Source organism: Gigantopelta aegis, chromosome 10 (genome assembly GCF_016097555.1).
Source record: "Gigantopelta aegis isolate Gae_Host chromosome 10, Gae_host_genome, whole genome shotgun sequence".
In the NCBI taxonomy this organism is placed as follows: domain Eukaryota; kingdom Metazoa; phylum Mollusca; class Gastropoda; order Neomphalida; family Peltospiridae; genus Gigantopelta; species Gigantopelta aegis.
The window spans coordinates 70,831,202-70,848,858 of NC_054708.1; the positions used below are offsets into that span (position 1 = coordinate 70,831,202).

The 17,657-nt window shown below is 33.8% G+C and overlaps 1 protein-coding gene across 1 annotated transcript in view; it reads left to right on the top strand.

Moving 5' to 3' along the window:
- Positions 1-15,203, top strand: part of LOC121383477 (alpha-1,6-mannosyl-glycoprotein 2-beta-N-acetylglucosaminyltransferase-like) — a 73,970-nt gene extending 58,767 nt beyond the window's left edge. Inside the window, exons 5-9 of the mRNA XM_041513546.1 lie at positions 4,669-4,799; positions 5,337-5,412; positions 5,577-5,666; positions 12,837-12,961; positions 13,642-15,203. Coding sequence (XP_041369480.1) covers positions 4,669-4,799; positions 5,337-5,412; positions 5,577-5,666; positions 12,837-12,961; positions 13,642-13,861 — 642 coding nt within the window. The 3' untranslated portion in view covers positions 13,862-15,203. The remainder of the gene's footprint in view (positions 1-4,668; positions 4,800-5,336; positions 5,413-5,576; positions 5,667-12,836; positions 12,962-13,641) is intronic.
- The last annotated feature ends 2,454 nt before the right edge of the window (positions 15,204-17,657 follow it).

Here is a 17,657-nt window from a genome sequence, read left to right on the forward strand (position 1 = left end):
TATTTGTAATATATTTCCTACATTAATTTTTAAAAATTTGTATTTTATTTAAGAAATTATGCTGAAATTTCATGTCCCTTGCAAGGGGTGAAGTAAAAGTATGACTATAACAGTTAGGACAATTTTACAATATTTTAGCAATTATGTACACACGGTCAAGGTCAAATGTAGAATGCCTGGTTGGTACATGGTGTGCTCTTAGACAACATAATTTCCTTAAATATTTTAAAATTTAATTTCTAATTTTGGCATATGCAAAGACAGTAACAGTATGGATGCTCAAAATTTGTATGCAAAGAAATATACTTACTTGTTCAAAAATGTGTGTCTTCTGGTACAAGTTACTGAATTAAGGCCACATTCAAATGATAAGACAGAAGGTGGAAGATCCTTTGTAGAAAGTACAACAAGACCAAGTTCATGGAGCTCCAATTATGAACATTTTATGATAGAGGTAACAGTATGGACATATATATAAGGGACACACATATTTAGTAAAAAAATTGTAAAATATAATTATCAAAAATAAAGTATAATAGCACAGTATTGTTACTTAATATCTCATGATTACATTTATGCAGAAAAAGTTAAAGAATATTATATTTTTTGACACAATATTAAACTTTATATAACTTCACCCCTTGCAAGGGACATGAGATTTCGGCATAATTTCTGAAATAAAATACTGATTTTTTAAAAACTAATGTCCGAAATATATTACAAATATGTGTGGTTTTGTGTATAGATGTCAAAGTAATATTCTGTGAAACAAATTGGGAAATATATACATTTTATAATATAATTTAGAGCCAGAACACAAAATGTTACCAATTTTGATACTGACCCATATAAGATTCATGTTTAATTACAATGAGCTGAAGGATATAATCAAAACAAAAAGCCCAAAACAAAACCAAGGACATGACTCAATCAAAGGATTGACAAGGGAGGAGCAAGTCATCATTTTTAGATTGAGAACAGACTGAACAGCCACCCACACAGACTCAAGCTCTTGAATACAGCAACGTGGCTATGTGGACAGGGTGAAGAGACAACAACCCACTTCCTCCAAGATTGCAGCCAGCATCAACAAATAAGGAAGGAAGGAAGGAAATGTTTTATTTAACGACGCACTCAACACATTTTATTTATGGTTATATGACGTCGAACATATGGTTAGGGACCACACAGATATTGAGAGAGCAAACCCGCTGTCGCCACTTCATGGGCTGCTCTTTTCAATTAGCAACAAGGATCTTTTATATGCACCATCCCACAGACAGGATAGTACATACCACGGCCTTTGTTACACCAGTTGTGGAGCACTGGCTGGAACGAGAAATAGCCCAATGGGTCCACCCATGGGGATTGATCCTAGACCGACCGCACATCAAGTGAATGCTTTACCATTGGGATACGTCCCACCCCAACAAATAAGAGGCTTGCTTACGTATCCCTGGCAGAAAAATTACATGGTGACTCCTTAAGAAAACTGCTCAGTTCACCCTGATATCGGGTAGAATCGTTTAGTTTGGAAAAGCAACCTATTTAGGACTCGACAGTCATGATTAGAATGAACAAAAAGAAGAAGAAGAAACTGTAGTAGAAACCATAGTGTTTTGGTGTGCCAATCCCAGTGATGTGTTTTATAATGCACATTTCCCGTCTCTCATTTATTGTCTCAGTGAATTAAGGCCTTCAGATTCATTTGTATTATTGATGAGCTGGATTACCCCTTTGGAAGTAATTGAATTGAGTTTTTTTGTATTGACTTATACGATGGTTAAAATGTCATCACTGCTATTGGTTTCATTAGCAATGAATGCACCACTCAGCAAAACCATCTGTTACACATATGTCATGTAGTGCTGGCCTTTGAATTCCACTACCGTCCACTGTGCCAATATACTAGTTGTTTTTCTCAGATGCTGTATATATAATGTCGTAATTAGTATTGGTATTGGAGCTGAGTGGTATACAATATCACAGTTTCTGCCACAGGGTACAAAGGGTAGAATTACTTACTCTAAAATCTTCGAAATTAATAGATAGATTTTCATATTTTTTTAGAAAGATTATAGTAAGATAACTGCTGTTTAAAATTTGTTAGAGTAGATAAAATAAAGTAAGTGTCCAATTTCAGATGATTTCAAACCCATAACCACCTTGTAATTATTTTCTATTTTGTTTTTATTATGTACCCTCAAATTATTTTCTAGCATGCAGCCTCTTTATATATCGTCTGGCATTAGTATTGTGTTAATAACGTTTTACCATGCTGAGCAAATCTGAAAGTTCCAAAATTATTTAGGTATTGAAAAATGTTCCCACCATTAAGTAAAAGACTATTAAAATATATCTGACAATATTGAACTGAAGCAAACTGCCTGGCAAGAACGTACACTGTGCAAATGAATTGAATTAGTTGACCATGGCAATACAACAGCTTATAAAGCTCCTAGGGATGGAATGAACTGAACATCGTATGGCTTATCAAATAGCATGAATGGTCTTCTGTGTTAATTTCCTCCAAAAGTTCCCATAGGGACAAGGTTTAACACAGAAGATCCAATATGTAAAATGTTCGCATGTATATATTGGATTACAAAATAATTACGAACTGTTGGTATTGTTGCACAAAACCTTGCCCAAACTCTAAACCAGAGAAGGTCCTGTGCATGGAATGTAGGTTCACGAAATTAGCGGGTGAGCCTTAACCATCTTTAAAAATATATTAGATCTCATCTTTGTAACTCTTATGGTATGGTACATGTATGTGCATTTCTAAAAAATATGAAAAATTTATTTTAGAATTAGAAAATAAAATTAGAAATAACAGGATGACCAGAAACACATCACATGTACGGAAATGGATAATATAAACAATAAAATCTAGATAATGTCTCATGTCAGTTATTAATTTTTGAAAAGGCTGTTTAAAGTGAGAAATATACCGTAGTGTTTAAAAACTAGGGTCCGTCACTTTAAAGTCGCTCGTACAAGTCTTAGTGCCAGCTGGGCCCAGCCAATGCCAACCACCATGGGCAGATTCCTGCAAACAAGCATATTATTCATTTGCCTGATGAATGTTTAATAATGTTCCAGCATGTTTAATCCACAGACTTTTGGTGCCTTAATAACTGTCATGACCTGGCACTAACCTACCTTGAAGTTGCAATAAAATTACACATACATGTAACTCGAGGTGAGCCGGTTGATTGAAAGGTTTTAGCAGCATGCCAGTGATGAATTCTTCATAAGCAGTCAATTAACACTCCCAGAAAACAATCTTTTGGGAGTTGTCCGTATTGTTTTATGTTTCATACTGGTAAAAGATCAGTGACTATTTTTTATATATTTTATTTCAGTTTCACATTAATTATAAATATGAAAGAAAGATACATGTATAAAGTTTTTATCCTATGTATCTGTGAATCTGTGTCTGTCTGTCTCTGTCTGTCTGTCTGTCTCTGTCTCTGTCTGTCTGTCTGTCTCTCTCTCTCTCTCTCTCTCTCTCTCTCTCTCTCTCTCTCTCTCTCTCTCTCTCTCTCTCTCTCTCTCTCTCTCTGTCTCTCTCTCTCTCTTGACCGGCGTCATGGCAGGCCATCGGTCTACAGGCTGGTAGGTACTGGGTTCGGATCCCAGTCGAGGCATGGGATTTTTAATCCAGATACTGACTCCAAACCCTGAGTGAGTGCTCCGCAAGGCTCAATGGGTGGGTGTAAACCACTTGCACCGACCAGTGATCCATAACTGGTTCAACAAAGGCCATGGTTTGTGCTATCCTGCCTGTGGGAAGCGCAAATAAAAGATCCCTTGCTGCCTGTCGTAAAAACAGTGTCAGAATGACCATATGTTTGATGTCCAATAGCCGATGATAAGATAAAAGATCAATGTGCTCTAGTGGCGTCGTTAAATAAAACAATCTTCTTCTTCTTCTCTCTCTCTCTCTCTCTCTCTCTCTCTCTCTCTCTCTCTCTCTCTCTCTCTCTCTCTCTCTCTCTCTCTCTCTCTCTCTCTCTCTCTCTCTCTCTCTCTCTCTGTCTGTCTGTCTGATTGTCTTTGACTGTCAGTCTCTCTCTATCTCTATCCAACCTCTGCCATTAAGAAAATGTCCATCATAAAAAAACCCATGCCACTGAAATACCCTGAATATAGTCCCACGGCAAAAAAGTGCTGTGGATAATTAAAAATTCCACAGCATTGCCGATTGCCGTGGGCAATTACAGGAGTTATCTATCTGTCTGGCTGTCTGTCTTTGTCTGGCTGTTTTTCTCTTGGTTATAACAATCAATTTTGGTAATGCTTATTTTATTGAATGGTATGGCTGTGGTGACTGGGTCATTACCATACAGCAACACCGGGATCATTTTGTTCAGTATTGTGTCTCGATTTGCTACGCAAGATTCAGAGATCGCTACACGATTAAACAAATTAAAAAGTAATTAATAATAAATTTTCAATTGACTAGAAATATTGCTAATCAAGATTTTGAAAACAAAATGTTCCCTGCAACCAAATACAAGTCTCAGAAGTGATCTCCAGTGTATGCTGGAGATGAAAATTATCTTTAATAGGTCATCTTTCACATGGGTGTGTAAAAAGAAAAGTTTGAATTTGTGATAGTGTAGCATTAATATTTCCATGTTGCTGGTGTTGCTGTTGCAGCTGAACCATGTGTTTGAGGGTGTTGACGTGCTCATCAACTATGAGGGGATGGTGCTGCTGCTGGAGGATGACTACTTCCTCACCGAGGACGCTCTCACCATGCTGCAGATGATGCACAACCTACAACTCAAGTTCGTAACCTATACCTGTGTGTTTAGAACATAGTACTTTGTTTTCTAGGAAGAAATTTGTCCAAAAGACAAAATGTATGCTTAGCTTAGCAGCTAAAATAAATAATACAGACTAATTTAAATTTTTTCCAGGAAAGATTTTTATATTAATTGAGCTTAAAATGAATAATAATACTGATAGCTGTAGCTTAGTATTTATGTCTAAAACAATATTAAAATGAAAAAATATGCATTTTAAAATAAGAGTAAATTTTTGTTCTGGTAGAAAATTTTAAATAATATCCGTATTAGTGTACAGGAAGGAACTTTGTCTAAAATTAGCTTAATTTAAATTAAATAACATCACTTAATTTATTTGTGTAAAACATGGTTTCAAATTGTTTTAAAACTATTAATATTTTGGATTTAAATAAAACAATATATTTGTATATAATATTCTAAAAAATGTAATGAACTTAAACTGCTTGGGTTTTTTTAACTGATCTGACTGTTCCATGAGAGTTTGTGTGTGATCCAGATATATTCTTTTATTTACAGAGACTGCAAGGACTGTCGTATGTTTGTCATCGGAAACTACGACAAAATTCAAAACTACAAAATGAATTCTGGAAAGGTATGGAAACTGATTGTTTGACTTGAATTAATTTAAATTATTGACTACATAGAAAAACCATTTGTCAAGTTGTGATAAAGATGGTATGTTCATAAAGTACTGAACAGAGTACTGTATTGTGTGTTAAGGTGATCATTAAGATGATTTAATCATTTTAATTCTAGGCTGAGAAAGCATACTGGATTTCATCAAGACACAACATGGGCATGGTATTCAACCGTAAACTGTGGCAGGCTATTAAGCAGTGCAGTCAGGTACATTACGTCTTTTTCTGTTATATTAATCTTGTCACAGTGGTTTTTGTGTATTTTATTTGAGATGTTTTTGTTACCACCTTGTGTCATGTATTGCATGCAATCAGTGCCACAGTGATCCAGGATGACTTTTCTCCCTGTCTGCTGGATTCAAGGCATCAAATCAAATTAAAAGCCAGGTTACTTCTTTTATCAGCAAGTGTCAAGCAGAAATCATGGATGAAGGTAGACCCTGTGGGGCAGAACTGACATTTTCTATTCATCATCCATATTTCTTTTTTAATTCACTGATTAGAAAGTACATTTTAAACAGTGTTCGACAAATGTTTGAGAACATCTCTAGCTGTCACAGAAGATTTGGGTAGTGCCCTATGTATTATAGTAATACAGCTGATTATTTCTGCAAGCCCAGACCAACAATCCACTAGCCAGGACCGAGGGCAAAGCCTTGGCTAGTGTCCTATGTATTATAGTAATGCAGTTGATAATTTCTACTAGCCCAGACCAAAATTTCACTAGCTGGGACCAAAGGTTTGTGGATTTGTCAAACCCTGTTTTGGGCTTGTTGGAAATGCATAATCTTCTGTTTTCTAACCCACCACCTCCCTGTTCCGATGACTACTCTTGGCATGTGTACAGATAGTCCACAAGACAGCCTGCACAATTTCCTGCACACAGGCCTGTATTCTTGTGGCAATCTCAACAGAATGAATAGTACATGGAAGAAATCTAGAGGTGAAAGGGTTAACTTTTATTATAATGTCTGGAGCAGTTCCAGGTGATTTTCAACTGCTGGCCAGTCTTTTAGAAAATATAATATTTTGAGGCACAGCTCTGCTGATAGATAATTGAGAATATTTGAGAATATTGCTGCAGTTATTGGTAACCAAAGTGCACTGATATGCTGAATGGATGTAATTTAAAGCAATGGGATGAATTGTAAGGATGCAGTTAACATGCAATTAATGTTAGTAAATATTGCGAGCAGCTTATGAAGACATATATTGACTTTTTACTAAACAGCCGCTTGTGGTTTGATTATTGGTAAACAGAAACACTAATAGGGCAGTGATTGTAATTCTGTTCCTTTATTTGCAAAAACTGGTGACATTTTAGTTGTCACTGTAGACCTCACCATGAAAACAAATTGTGGGGAGTGGTTTACTGCTCCCCTAACTTAGATTATGAGGAGCGATTTAAGATCTTACTGTATTCAGCATGGATATTTAAGCCATTTGTTGAAGAAAAAAAAAATCTTCAAAATTCACATGCTATGGTGGGGGGGGGGGGGGAGGGGGTGTTGCTGAAAATTACTCTCTTTCAACTAGTCTAGGGGAGTGATGGGGAGCTAGAGTGATAGCTCCCATTAAACTGATGTAAATAAATATGAACAGATTTTTACTGGAGTATCAGTATATGGTGTATGACTCCTGTTCTTACACCGATAGTGAAAACACGGTTTGACATGTGTATTATCCCACAGCATTATCCCACAGCATTATCCCACATATGTTGGTCATTGATATACAGACATCAGATTGGATGTTTCTAAATGATGACCTACACTTAGATCATAATGAGATGTCAAATCCAAATTGTCAACTGAAATTTAACACCATTGATAAATTCTAATTGTAGGTCAACTGTGCAATAAGTTTGAGTTGGATAGAACATAAAAAAAAATTTTAAACTGATTTTCAAGGTTATATGAGTTAATTATAAGAAATACATGTAGAGTACAGCACTTAATTTATACAACATGTTAAATACCATTTATCTTATAACTTGTTTAAAAACGTATCCAACTCACTTTCACTCACTGGATATGTTTTGAAATGTCATACGTGATAAAGAGTATTTACAATGGTAGCATGCTCTGTTGAGATGAGATATTTATGAAATGATCACAGAAGAAACATGCTGCAGTTCATTGGTTACACATACCACAATTTTATTAAGCCTCCTTTTAAGGTTGACAACAGTCACTCTTCGCACCCTTGTTTTAGCTTCGTACACAATAAATATAACATATCCAAAGTTAATTTTTTTATATGATATACTTGACAAAAAGTACTTTTTATTTCTTTCATCTTGTAAAATTTATTGGTAATATTTTGTTCAGAAATATGAAAAATAAAAACATACCGACCTGTAAACACATTGTCGGCTTGTTATAGAATTTTGACACGGGTCAATGTTAGTAGACCAGTTTTTATTTTAATATGATGAAGTAATGTAATAATACCGCTAATTTTGAATTTGAATGATGTTAGTATTCCAATGATGTCACTTTACATCTCCTTACAATAACAATAAACTGGGTACATGAGGTTTCCATTTTCAGAATGCTAGAAAAATTCCAATTTAAAATTACTATTGAAATTTGTGGAATCTGTTTAATTCAGCACTCTTTATACTCTTAATTGTTAAACTGGCACATTTCCTTGAATCCCGTTTAGAGAGTAGATTGGGTGGAATCTGTTTAATTCAGCACTCTTTATACTCCTAATTGTTAAACTGGCACATTTCCTTGAATCCCGTTTAGAGAATAGCTTGGTTTGTATCTGTTTAATTCAGCACTCTTTATACTCCTAATTGTTAAACTGGCATATTTCCTTGAATTCTGTTTAGAGAATAGCTTGGGTGGAATCTGTTTATTGTAGGCTGTATCAGCGTGAGATATTTTCTGACTGGTAATAGTAAATATATTCCTTGTTGCAGGTGTGTATACAAGGTTCTAAATGGCTGAGGTGATGTCCCTGTGGTGATGGGGTGGGTCCAGCCATTGAAGTTTCAAATAAATTAATTTGTTTTTCAGAATCAATTCCTGCATTACAGAATCATCTAAGAAGAAAGTATATTATTTTATTGACTGCAGTCAGAGAGTATAATTATAATGTTGGAAGGTGTCAGGTGTAACCTTTTGTAATGTCGAACATAATCAAAACATTTCTGAAAAAAACACAAACATTCAGATTAAGGTTCAGTTATATTTTGAGAGAAAAAAAAAGAAGCGAAAATGCCCAAACATCTTCCTGTCAAGTGTTGTGATGGATTCAGAATTCCAATTGCTGAAAGTAGTCTCATTGTTAGATTCGATCTCAAGATTTTCAACATGTATCATAACACAAGATGGCTGATAATTAATTAACAATGTGATTGAGTTCAATGAAGAATATTACATGTATGTCGTTCTGTTCAATTCTTAGGGAATAAATTCAGAAGAAGTTTAAATGATGATGGTAGTTTCAGTGTCATATTTTTAGGTTCTAAAATATGTTTCATAGTAAAACCTCAGTAATAATTAATATTGTTTTTAATTTTTGATGAACAAAACTTTTTTGTTAGCTCCAGCTTTATTGCACCATTATAATTACACCTCTGACTGGAGATTCAAATATTCATGCTTTTAATTCTGGGTTATGCTGGAGAAGTCTTCTTTTCTCTTTAATAGTTCATATTATTTCATATTCTTTGTTTTTGTTTAGTAATTTATTTGAGTAACTTTATACTATTTTAAAATTACATTTTTGTTGGGAGGTTTTTTGACACTGGTAATTCAAACTAGTAATTGTATTATTGTTACTGACTAATAAAATTTCTTAATATTTATTTTTTGTGGCCAGATTACCTAGTAAATCAGTGAAAATTAATATCTTCGAAAATGTATTTGCCAGTATTAAATAGTAATTACAGTTTGCTATTTTTAAAATATATAACAGACATGTCATTTGGTGAAAATATTTAGTAGTTTGTATTTTTGGACTGATTTTTTTAATATTTAAAAAAAAATATTCAGTTGTCAGATCTATAAATAAATTTTTAAAAAGAGGGTTTTTTATTTTGTGGGAAAGGAATATAAAATAAAAGGTGACGACATGCTTATGGTGAAAGTTGCTTTGAGTGGTTAATATTTCAGTGTTTTTACAATCATACAATCATACATACTTCACCCCCCCCCATCCCCATCTCCCCCCATCTATGTAAATGCTGACAATATAAAAAGTATGTTTTGAAAAAGAACCATTAATATAACAACCAAAAGAATTGAAAGAGATGTTGCCCACCAGGACAAATAAATTGTAAAAATTAGGCTCATCCAAGCAGGCATGAGGTTCCGTCATGTAAATCATTATTACCATTAGCACCCATTGTTTGTTGATTACTGTTTGTCATGGCAATCAACTATCTAGCATTTGTTCATGTTCTAGGGGGCTTATGAGTATGTTAATTGCTCTTAGATTTGCATCCAGATACTGGATCAGCATGTCCCCATTGTTTGTAAAACATACATTTACAAGCTTGTAAGTAGCATATTTAAGTGAGCTCATAAAAATACTGAAATTTTTTAACTGCCCAGACAAACTTTAAGAAATGTAGGATTTACTTAACATTATAAATCAAAAATTGCACTGAATTATTTTTTTCAGGCATAATTTCTACTTTTGTTTCGGATATATCTATCTATATATATAGATATATTTCAGTGTTTTTACAATCATACATACTTCACCACCCCCATCCCCCCCCCATTCCCATCTCCCCCCCCCATCTATGTTTACATGTAAATGCTGACAATGTAAAAGGTATTTTTTAAAGGAAAAAAAATAAATATATATATATATATACAGTGGACTCTGTCTAAACCGGATTCTGTGTAATCCGGATCTCTGCATAAACCGGTCCATTTCTAAAGTCCCGTCCAGCTATCATTTATCTCTTAGATATCCATATTCTGTCTACTCCGGCTCTGGATCAAAAATCAAGAATGAAAGAACCGTTCATGCATTAATTACCTCTGTCTACACCGGATTGGGATTTGACTGAACGACAGGCTGCTTAATTAGTTGAACAATGATCGTCACTTGCCGAGTAATCAGGACTCCTTCGCAAGATCAAATACAAACTGTAATCACACTCGTTTGAAGTTTACTCTTATTGCGGTAGGCCGTTAGATCTGGATTTTGTATTCAAATAATTTCGTACGTACGAATAAATAATGTTTTAGAAAATAAAATGAAATTTAACCTAGTATAAATATTAGAACGACCAGAAACACGTTTAATATGTAGCCAGTAATATTTTATGTAGAAAAATATATTTGATATGTAATTACAATCGTTAAAAAGTCTCTGTTAGTCGATAACATCTTAAAAATTGCAGTAAACTCAGGAATGTCCCTTTAAGTATTTTTTTTTATGTCTGTGAAGTAATCGATTGCAAGTCTGGCTTGTATGACTGTGTTTCCCAACCATCCATGGGTTCAAATGTCATTGGTGATCACGAGTTGTCAATTATTCAAGAACCATAACTCTGGATGAACTCTGGTCTAAACCAGTCCTCTATGTAAACTGGACTATTTCTATATATATAATATATTTTTTTTTATTTTTTTATTTTTATTATTATTATTTTTTAAATCATTATTATTTTATTAATATACTTTTTTCAAAATTCAAAATCAAATCCAGATCTTTGTGTGCAAACAGACAGTACTAAAATGGTAGATCAGGTTACAGCAAAAACATTTTTAAAGGATCGTCTTACATGTTTTATATTAATTTATAAAATATATTTTCTAAATGTGCAGTAACCTTTGCTTTCACCCAGACAGCTATTATAATCTAGGTTTGTTGGAGAAGTGTCTAGCGCTCTGTACTTAAAACGAAACATGAAATTAACACGTACTAATAACCATTCTGATGCTCAGCTGATAAAGGAGGAATTATAGTATGATGTATGGCTTTATTAAAACCAGGCATTCACACCACTGCTTCACTTTGTTTCATTATTTTTATTTTGTTTATTATTAACATTTTGTTTTCTTTAGTTAGTTATGTATTATTCTCTGTTTAATATTTGGTGTTGGTTTATAGCATGTTATTATATATAATATGGTTTGCCAAAATAAGTGTCAGGTTTTGCAATATTTGTATTTTTGGAAAATTTTTAAAAACAAAAAGAGAACGCAAACATTTCCCACATTTTATTGTTGAACATTACTTCAGATATGTCTACAACTCAAAGAACAAGCTGTTTAGTAGTACAGTATGTCATAGTGTACCAGACATTGTCTTTCATACTTAAACTTTACACTAAATACAAGGTTTTATTACATACAGTGTTTTTTCGAATACAATTTTTATATCAACTCGTGATGTGCGGAAATCATATTTCACTCATTGCGAAAAACAACCCTTATGAAATAGTCTCTATCTGTTTGTGGAAAAAAACCCTTTAATAATCTAGAAAATACAAATAGTCCTCACTTTTCTTTGGCAGACCCTGTACTAACACCAAACAGCCATAAATCATATGTGAGCTTCAGGTATACTCAAAGTAAACATTAATTGATCTTTCAAGCTATAGGTATAGAATTGGTTTCCTTTAACATAAATTATATAAATGTAAATAGTTTTATTACTTTAAAAATGTTTCAAACATTGCAAGTTTTTCCATGAAATGTTTATTTGTTAAGTACCATAGATAAATAGGGAATAACTGGTTACTGTCTTAAGATATCAGCTTTATCCTGCGAAGGTTAGAATGCCATTCGACCTGAGCAGGATAAAGCCAATATCTTAAGACAGTAACCAGTTATTTATTTTATCCTGCAATCTTACAGGAATAGTCGGAAAAATCATTATTTATTCCATCAAGTCACCATATCTTGACAATGAATACAGTGATTGCAGGATAAAATAACACACTGAATAACAATCAAGATTTTACAAACTAAAATTTTAGCTTGGGCCATTTTAAATAAATATCTACAAAATCTGTTTTTGTATCGTCTGCCATTTATGGGTGGGTGTCTGTAAAATGAATGTAAAGCACATGTTTTTTGAAGTATTAGAAACTAGTGAATGCTTGAAGTAGGTCAAGGATAACAAATGTTCTAAAATACAGACAGAATAGTAACTCGAGAAATAAACTTCATCAACTCCATATCAATCAAAGGAACATGGTGTTTATGCTGATAACATGTATGTAATTGACAAGTAATTAAAAAATCTTATTTTTTTATGTTTTACTGAATATAATATGTAATTTTTAAGTGCTGCATGATTTATATTGCTTGTCAAGTTGAGCTTGAAATGTTCTTTGGGAGTTTGTCAAACTTAAGAAAACCTGTTTTCATCAAGTCTTTGATTTGTTTTTATTTTTCAGCAATTCTGTTTACATGATGACTACAACTGGGATTGGACAATTCAGCATTTAAGTATGAAATGTATTCCCAACAAAATCCGCTTACTGAAGATGAAAGCCTCGAGAGTCTTCCATATAGGAGAGTGGTAAGTGTCTTCCATATAGGAGAGTGGTAAGTGTCTTCCATATAGGAGAGTGGTAAGTGTCTTCAGTCAGCATAGTTTATTTGCATCATAGTAATTCTTCCTTTTCACTCCGCCATCCATGTAGGATGTTAGTTTTCATGATACCCAACCTATGGCCTATGACATTTCCACCCAAATCAGTGGGCTGGTCTGAACACCCAGGATACCATCTTCAAGTCACATGATATCCTCTTCCAGTCACATGATATATTCTTCCAGTCTCGTGACATCCTCGTCCAGTCTTGTGATATCCACGTCTAGTCTCGTGATATCCTCGTGCAGTCACGTGTTAGCCTCTTCCAGTCACATGATATCCTATTCCAGTCACATGATATCCTCTTCCTTCTTTGTTCTCCAGTTGTTGAGTCTGAACATGTTTTTGACTTGCTCTTCCAAAATCCAAATCATTTGGTCTCTATCCACTCTGTGTCATTGTAGCATAATATCCATGACTGGTAAGTCAAAAGCTGTGATATGTGTTGTCCTGGGAAAGTACAACTAAAGGACCCTTTACTGATAATAAAAGTTGCTATGTGGCAGACGTAGATTAAAGTAAGGATGGAACATCTGACAGTCAGTCAAACCCCAGATTTTAAAATTTTGGATTCTCCACTGTATACTTTTTTCTTTTTCTGTTTCAGTGGTATGCATGTAAAAGGAAAGAGCTGCAACCCTGATGGGAAACTGAAGAAGGTTCTTGATCTTATTGCCAAAAACAAACAGTATTTCTTCCCAAATGTGCTGACAGTGGCTGGGGAGTCGCGTTACAAACTGCGGGACCCCAAGGCCAATGGCGGGTGGGGTGACAAACGAGACCATGATATGTGCCTGAGTTTTTTCCAAAACAGCACAGTCAGCTGATAGTGAACTGAGGCTCTGTGTGGTCTACACATTGTTGTCATCGATGTCCACTATCGTTCTCAACAGATTCCATGGATCTTCTGCTCAGTATGATGTAAAAGACATCACAGAGGTTTGTGTCGGCTGTGAGAGTATGGAATTCCATCTCTTGTCAAAGACATAACAGAGGTTTGTGTCGGCTGTGAGAGAGTGGAATTCCATCTCTTGTCAAAGACATCACAGAGGTTTGTGTTGGCTGTGAGAGTAGAATTCCTTCTCGTGTGAAAGAGAGAGGGAAACTATTAATGGCTTTTGCATTTCAAGAGACGTTGCTCATTGTATCAATACAAAAATGTGCCAAAATGGTGGAAGAATGACTTTTATGTACTGAGAATACTAGACAGAGGCGAGAAGAGAAAGAACAAAAGTCGTATGACTTGAAGAAACAAGGAACGAAAAGAAGAAGAAGACTTCAGGAAATTAACACAAGGCCAAAACTGAAAATACTCATTACAGATATATACTACTCAAAACAAGTTAAGGAACAGTAAATATGTTGGGGGTTTTATATGCAAGTGAAGTTTACCAAAATACCATTATACTGCATGCAACAGAATTTCTGTGGTTGTGAGAGTGTAATACCTAATCTGCATAATAAGCAAATGCAGAAAACAATCATTGATGTCTGTATTTGTGACACTGGTGGTTTCAACAAAATGAACAGAAATAATAAAAAAACACCCAACTATATATGTTAAAATGTTAGCTTGTTAGGAGTTTGAATTCCATTAAGCATTGTAAGAACATGACATTAGGAGATAAGGTTTGGGCTCCAAGATAAAAATTCACACAAACAATGTTGCACAAATGCTGTATGAATATTGCTGTGTATTCAATACAATGTTTTGTTACATTTATTAATTGATTAAGACTGACAGTGCTACAGTTATAAGTCATTCAGGATTGAGCTTCTGCATTTGCATATAAAGCACAGACACAGTGTTCAGTGCCATAGCAGTGAAAATATTGTTGCATCCAGTGTAGTAGTAATGCGGTGAAATGCATGGCATATACAGTACGTATGTTTACTGACCCTCCACTTGTTTTGAGTAATGCATCGTTTAATGTGAAGAAACTAAATCCATCAGTAAAAACACCTGTACAGTTGATCCTGTCTGTTATAATCCACCTGATGGATTAACATAACATAGCCTTTAAAGGGACAGACCCTAGTTGTTTAAACACTTAACGCATATTTTTCACCTAGACTAGTTTTAATCCATAAAAATGGACACTAAGTTTGGTTAGTTTACAAAGCTGTAACAAATTTAGATACAACAGAGTGAAACAAGAGTCTGTGATGTTGAAATACCTTTAAAAATAAGACTAAAACACAACTCAATAACCATTGCTTCTCAGACGCATGTGCGTTTTTAAAAATATGAAAAATGCATTTTGTGCTATTAGAAACACCAGGATGATCAAAAACACTGGTTGTACGGAAATGAATAATCTAAAGAATAAAATACAAGTAATGTTTGATTTCAGTGCTCATAAACGGCTCTAATAGTGAAAAATATGCTGCAGTGTTTAAAATCTAGAGTCTGTCTCTTTAAGAGCAGGTCGACACAGAGATATTTAACACATGCACAGAATGGACATATCTCAAAAGCCCTTTTAAAAGATGATTGTTATACAAGGTGCCAGTTATATGAAGATCAAATGCAATTACCATGAAGTCGTATGCAGATTTGGATGTCATTTAACAGTAAATTGCCATTTTATATGATCATTTATGAGGTTTTATTTTGCTATTAATTTTAAAATGTGAAGTCATCCGACTTGCGGAGAATGAGGTTTTAAATTAATCACGTGTCATGACATGAGGTCACCAAAATGCTGGTTAAACCAGACAGTGGTGATCAGACCTTGTTGTTGTTTTTTAAATTATTTTAATGTCCACACCAAGTTGAATAAGTGAAGCCACTTTTGCCAAGCCTGTTATTTCAATATTTGTTGTATTCTCTGTATGAGTGCTAGTTGTGATATTGTGAGAGGTTATCTAGAGGTTATTTGTGAGGTCTTAGTGACTAGATACTGACGTCACTTTTAATAGAATTATCACGGTGTGGAGTTGGTCACAATCAATCTTCCGATCTCAGCTGTGTGCAGTTAAGATAAGTTACTGTAAAATTACGTTGTCCACCAGTGATAGAAGTCATTGTGATTGCACAAGTTTTTGTTACACTGTTACATATACATCTGTAACAATTTCAGTATTAGCACCAAAATCTGATGTTTGGTCATTAATGTTCATGTTTGGTTAGTAATTTTCACATATGATGACATTTTGTTTTTACTTGATAAAAAAAACTGTCAAAAAGGCAAGATTAATTTGTTATACAGATATATGTAACATGCATGAAGTCCTGAAGGTCACACATGAAGGTTACAGCTGAAGAAGTCATATATTACTTTTAGCACAATTTGTGCAATCAAATATTAAAGGTTACAGTCATGTATTGTTACTGATATTGTATATTATGCTTTTAAAAATTAAAATGATTGAATTTAAAGATTAAAATAAAATTTTTACACAATTGATTTTTACAAAGCTTGTTTTTTTAAAATGTATGACAAATATATGTAGTTACACGTGTGTAAAACAAAAACAGCCTTTGTAAATTTGGCTCTTTATGTTTACTTTCAATGTTGACCAGGGACTTTTGGAATATTATATATTAGCACACTATTGTACGGTTCAGTCATATCAGAATCTGTAACTTTGTAGTAGTGAAATACTAGAGTTGGACTATCATTAAAGCCAAAGATTTTCAAACATTTTTATATATTGTGTATAATGTCAGGTATGTTTACAACATTTTCACAGCTTCCACCAGTATGGCATCGAAATGAGCTGAATGAAAAATGCGAAAATCTTCATATTTTGAATAGATTTTATTACAAACCATAATCAAAATTCAAATGCATTTTTAGCATTAGCATTTTTTATTTGTTTAATTTGCTTTTGTTCTTGCAGAACATTTTTCTGAGTGCTTGTGAAGACAAAATGTTGGTTAGTTTTGGAATACTAGTATAGACATGATCACGTGACTTGTAACAGTGTCTGTACGGTAATTTAGTATTTTACTTTTTACATTTGTTTGCACTCTAAAAATTGATCTAGATTATAATTTTAAAATGTTTTTACTTATAGAACCAGTATTCTGATTTGTATTCTAGAAAACATATAGACTACTTGTAATGGAAATTAAGGGTGTAATGAATACACATGGTGGCGAATATGATACATATCATGAATATGAGGTGACGAAATACGAATATGTATTCACCTTTATGAATACAAAAGTGAAAAGGTTTTGCAGAAAGGAAGAACAATATGTTTTAAAAGGTAAAAGCGTTGTAGGGTATCAGTCCAATAGGTTAATAAAAAAAATGATTGGTCTATGTGCTTGATCTAATACAAAATCGGTCTAAACATTATAAGAACAATTGAACCAGTATTGCAGTTTGGTTAGTTTGAATTAGAGACAAAAATTGTACAGTAGCATTACATATATGTATTCGTGTGTTCGGTTCAGCTAGTGACGAATACAAATCCAACTACGATACAGATTGCTGTTCGGTGCACGGAATATTTTAGTATATCGTTACACCCCTAATGAAAATAACAATAACGTGCTTGTACACGTAGGTTAAAATTACTGAGCCTAGTGGTTAGGCAATAAAACAATAACTAACAAGCTGTAGGTATGAGGAACTACCAATTATCTATCCAAAGTGAATGGATATTGTA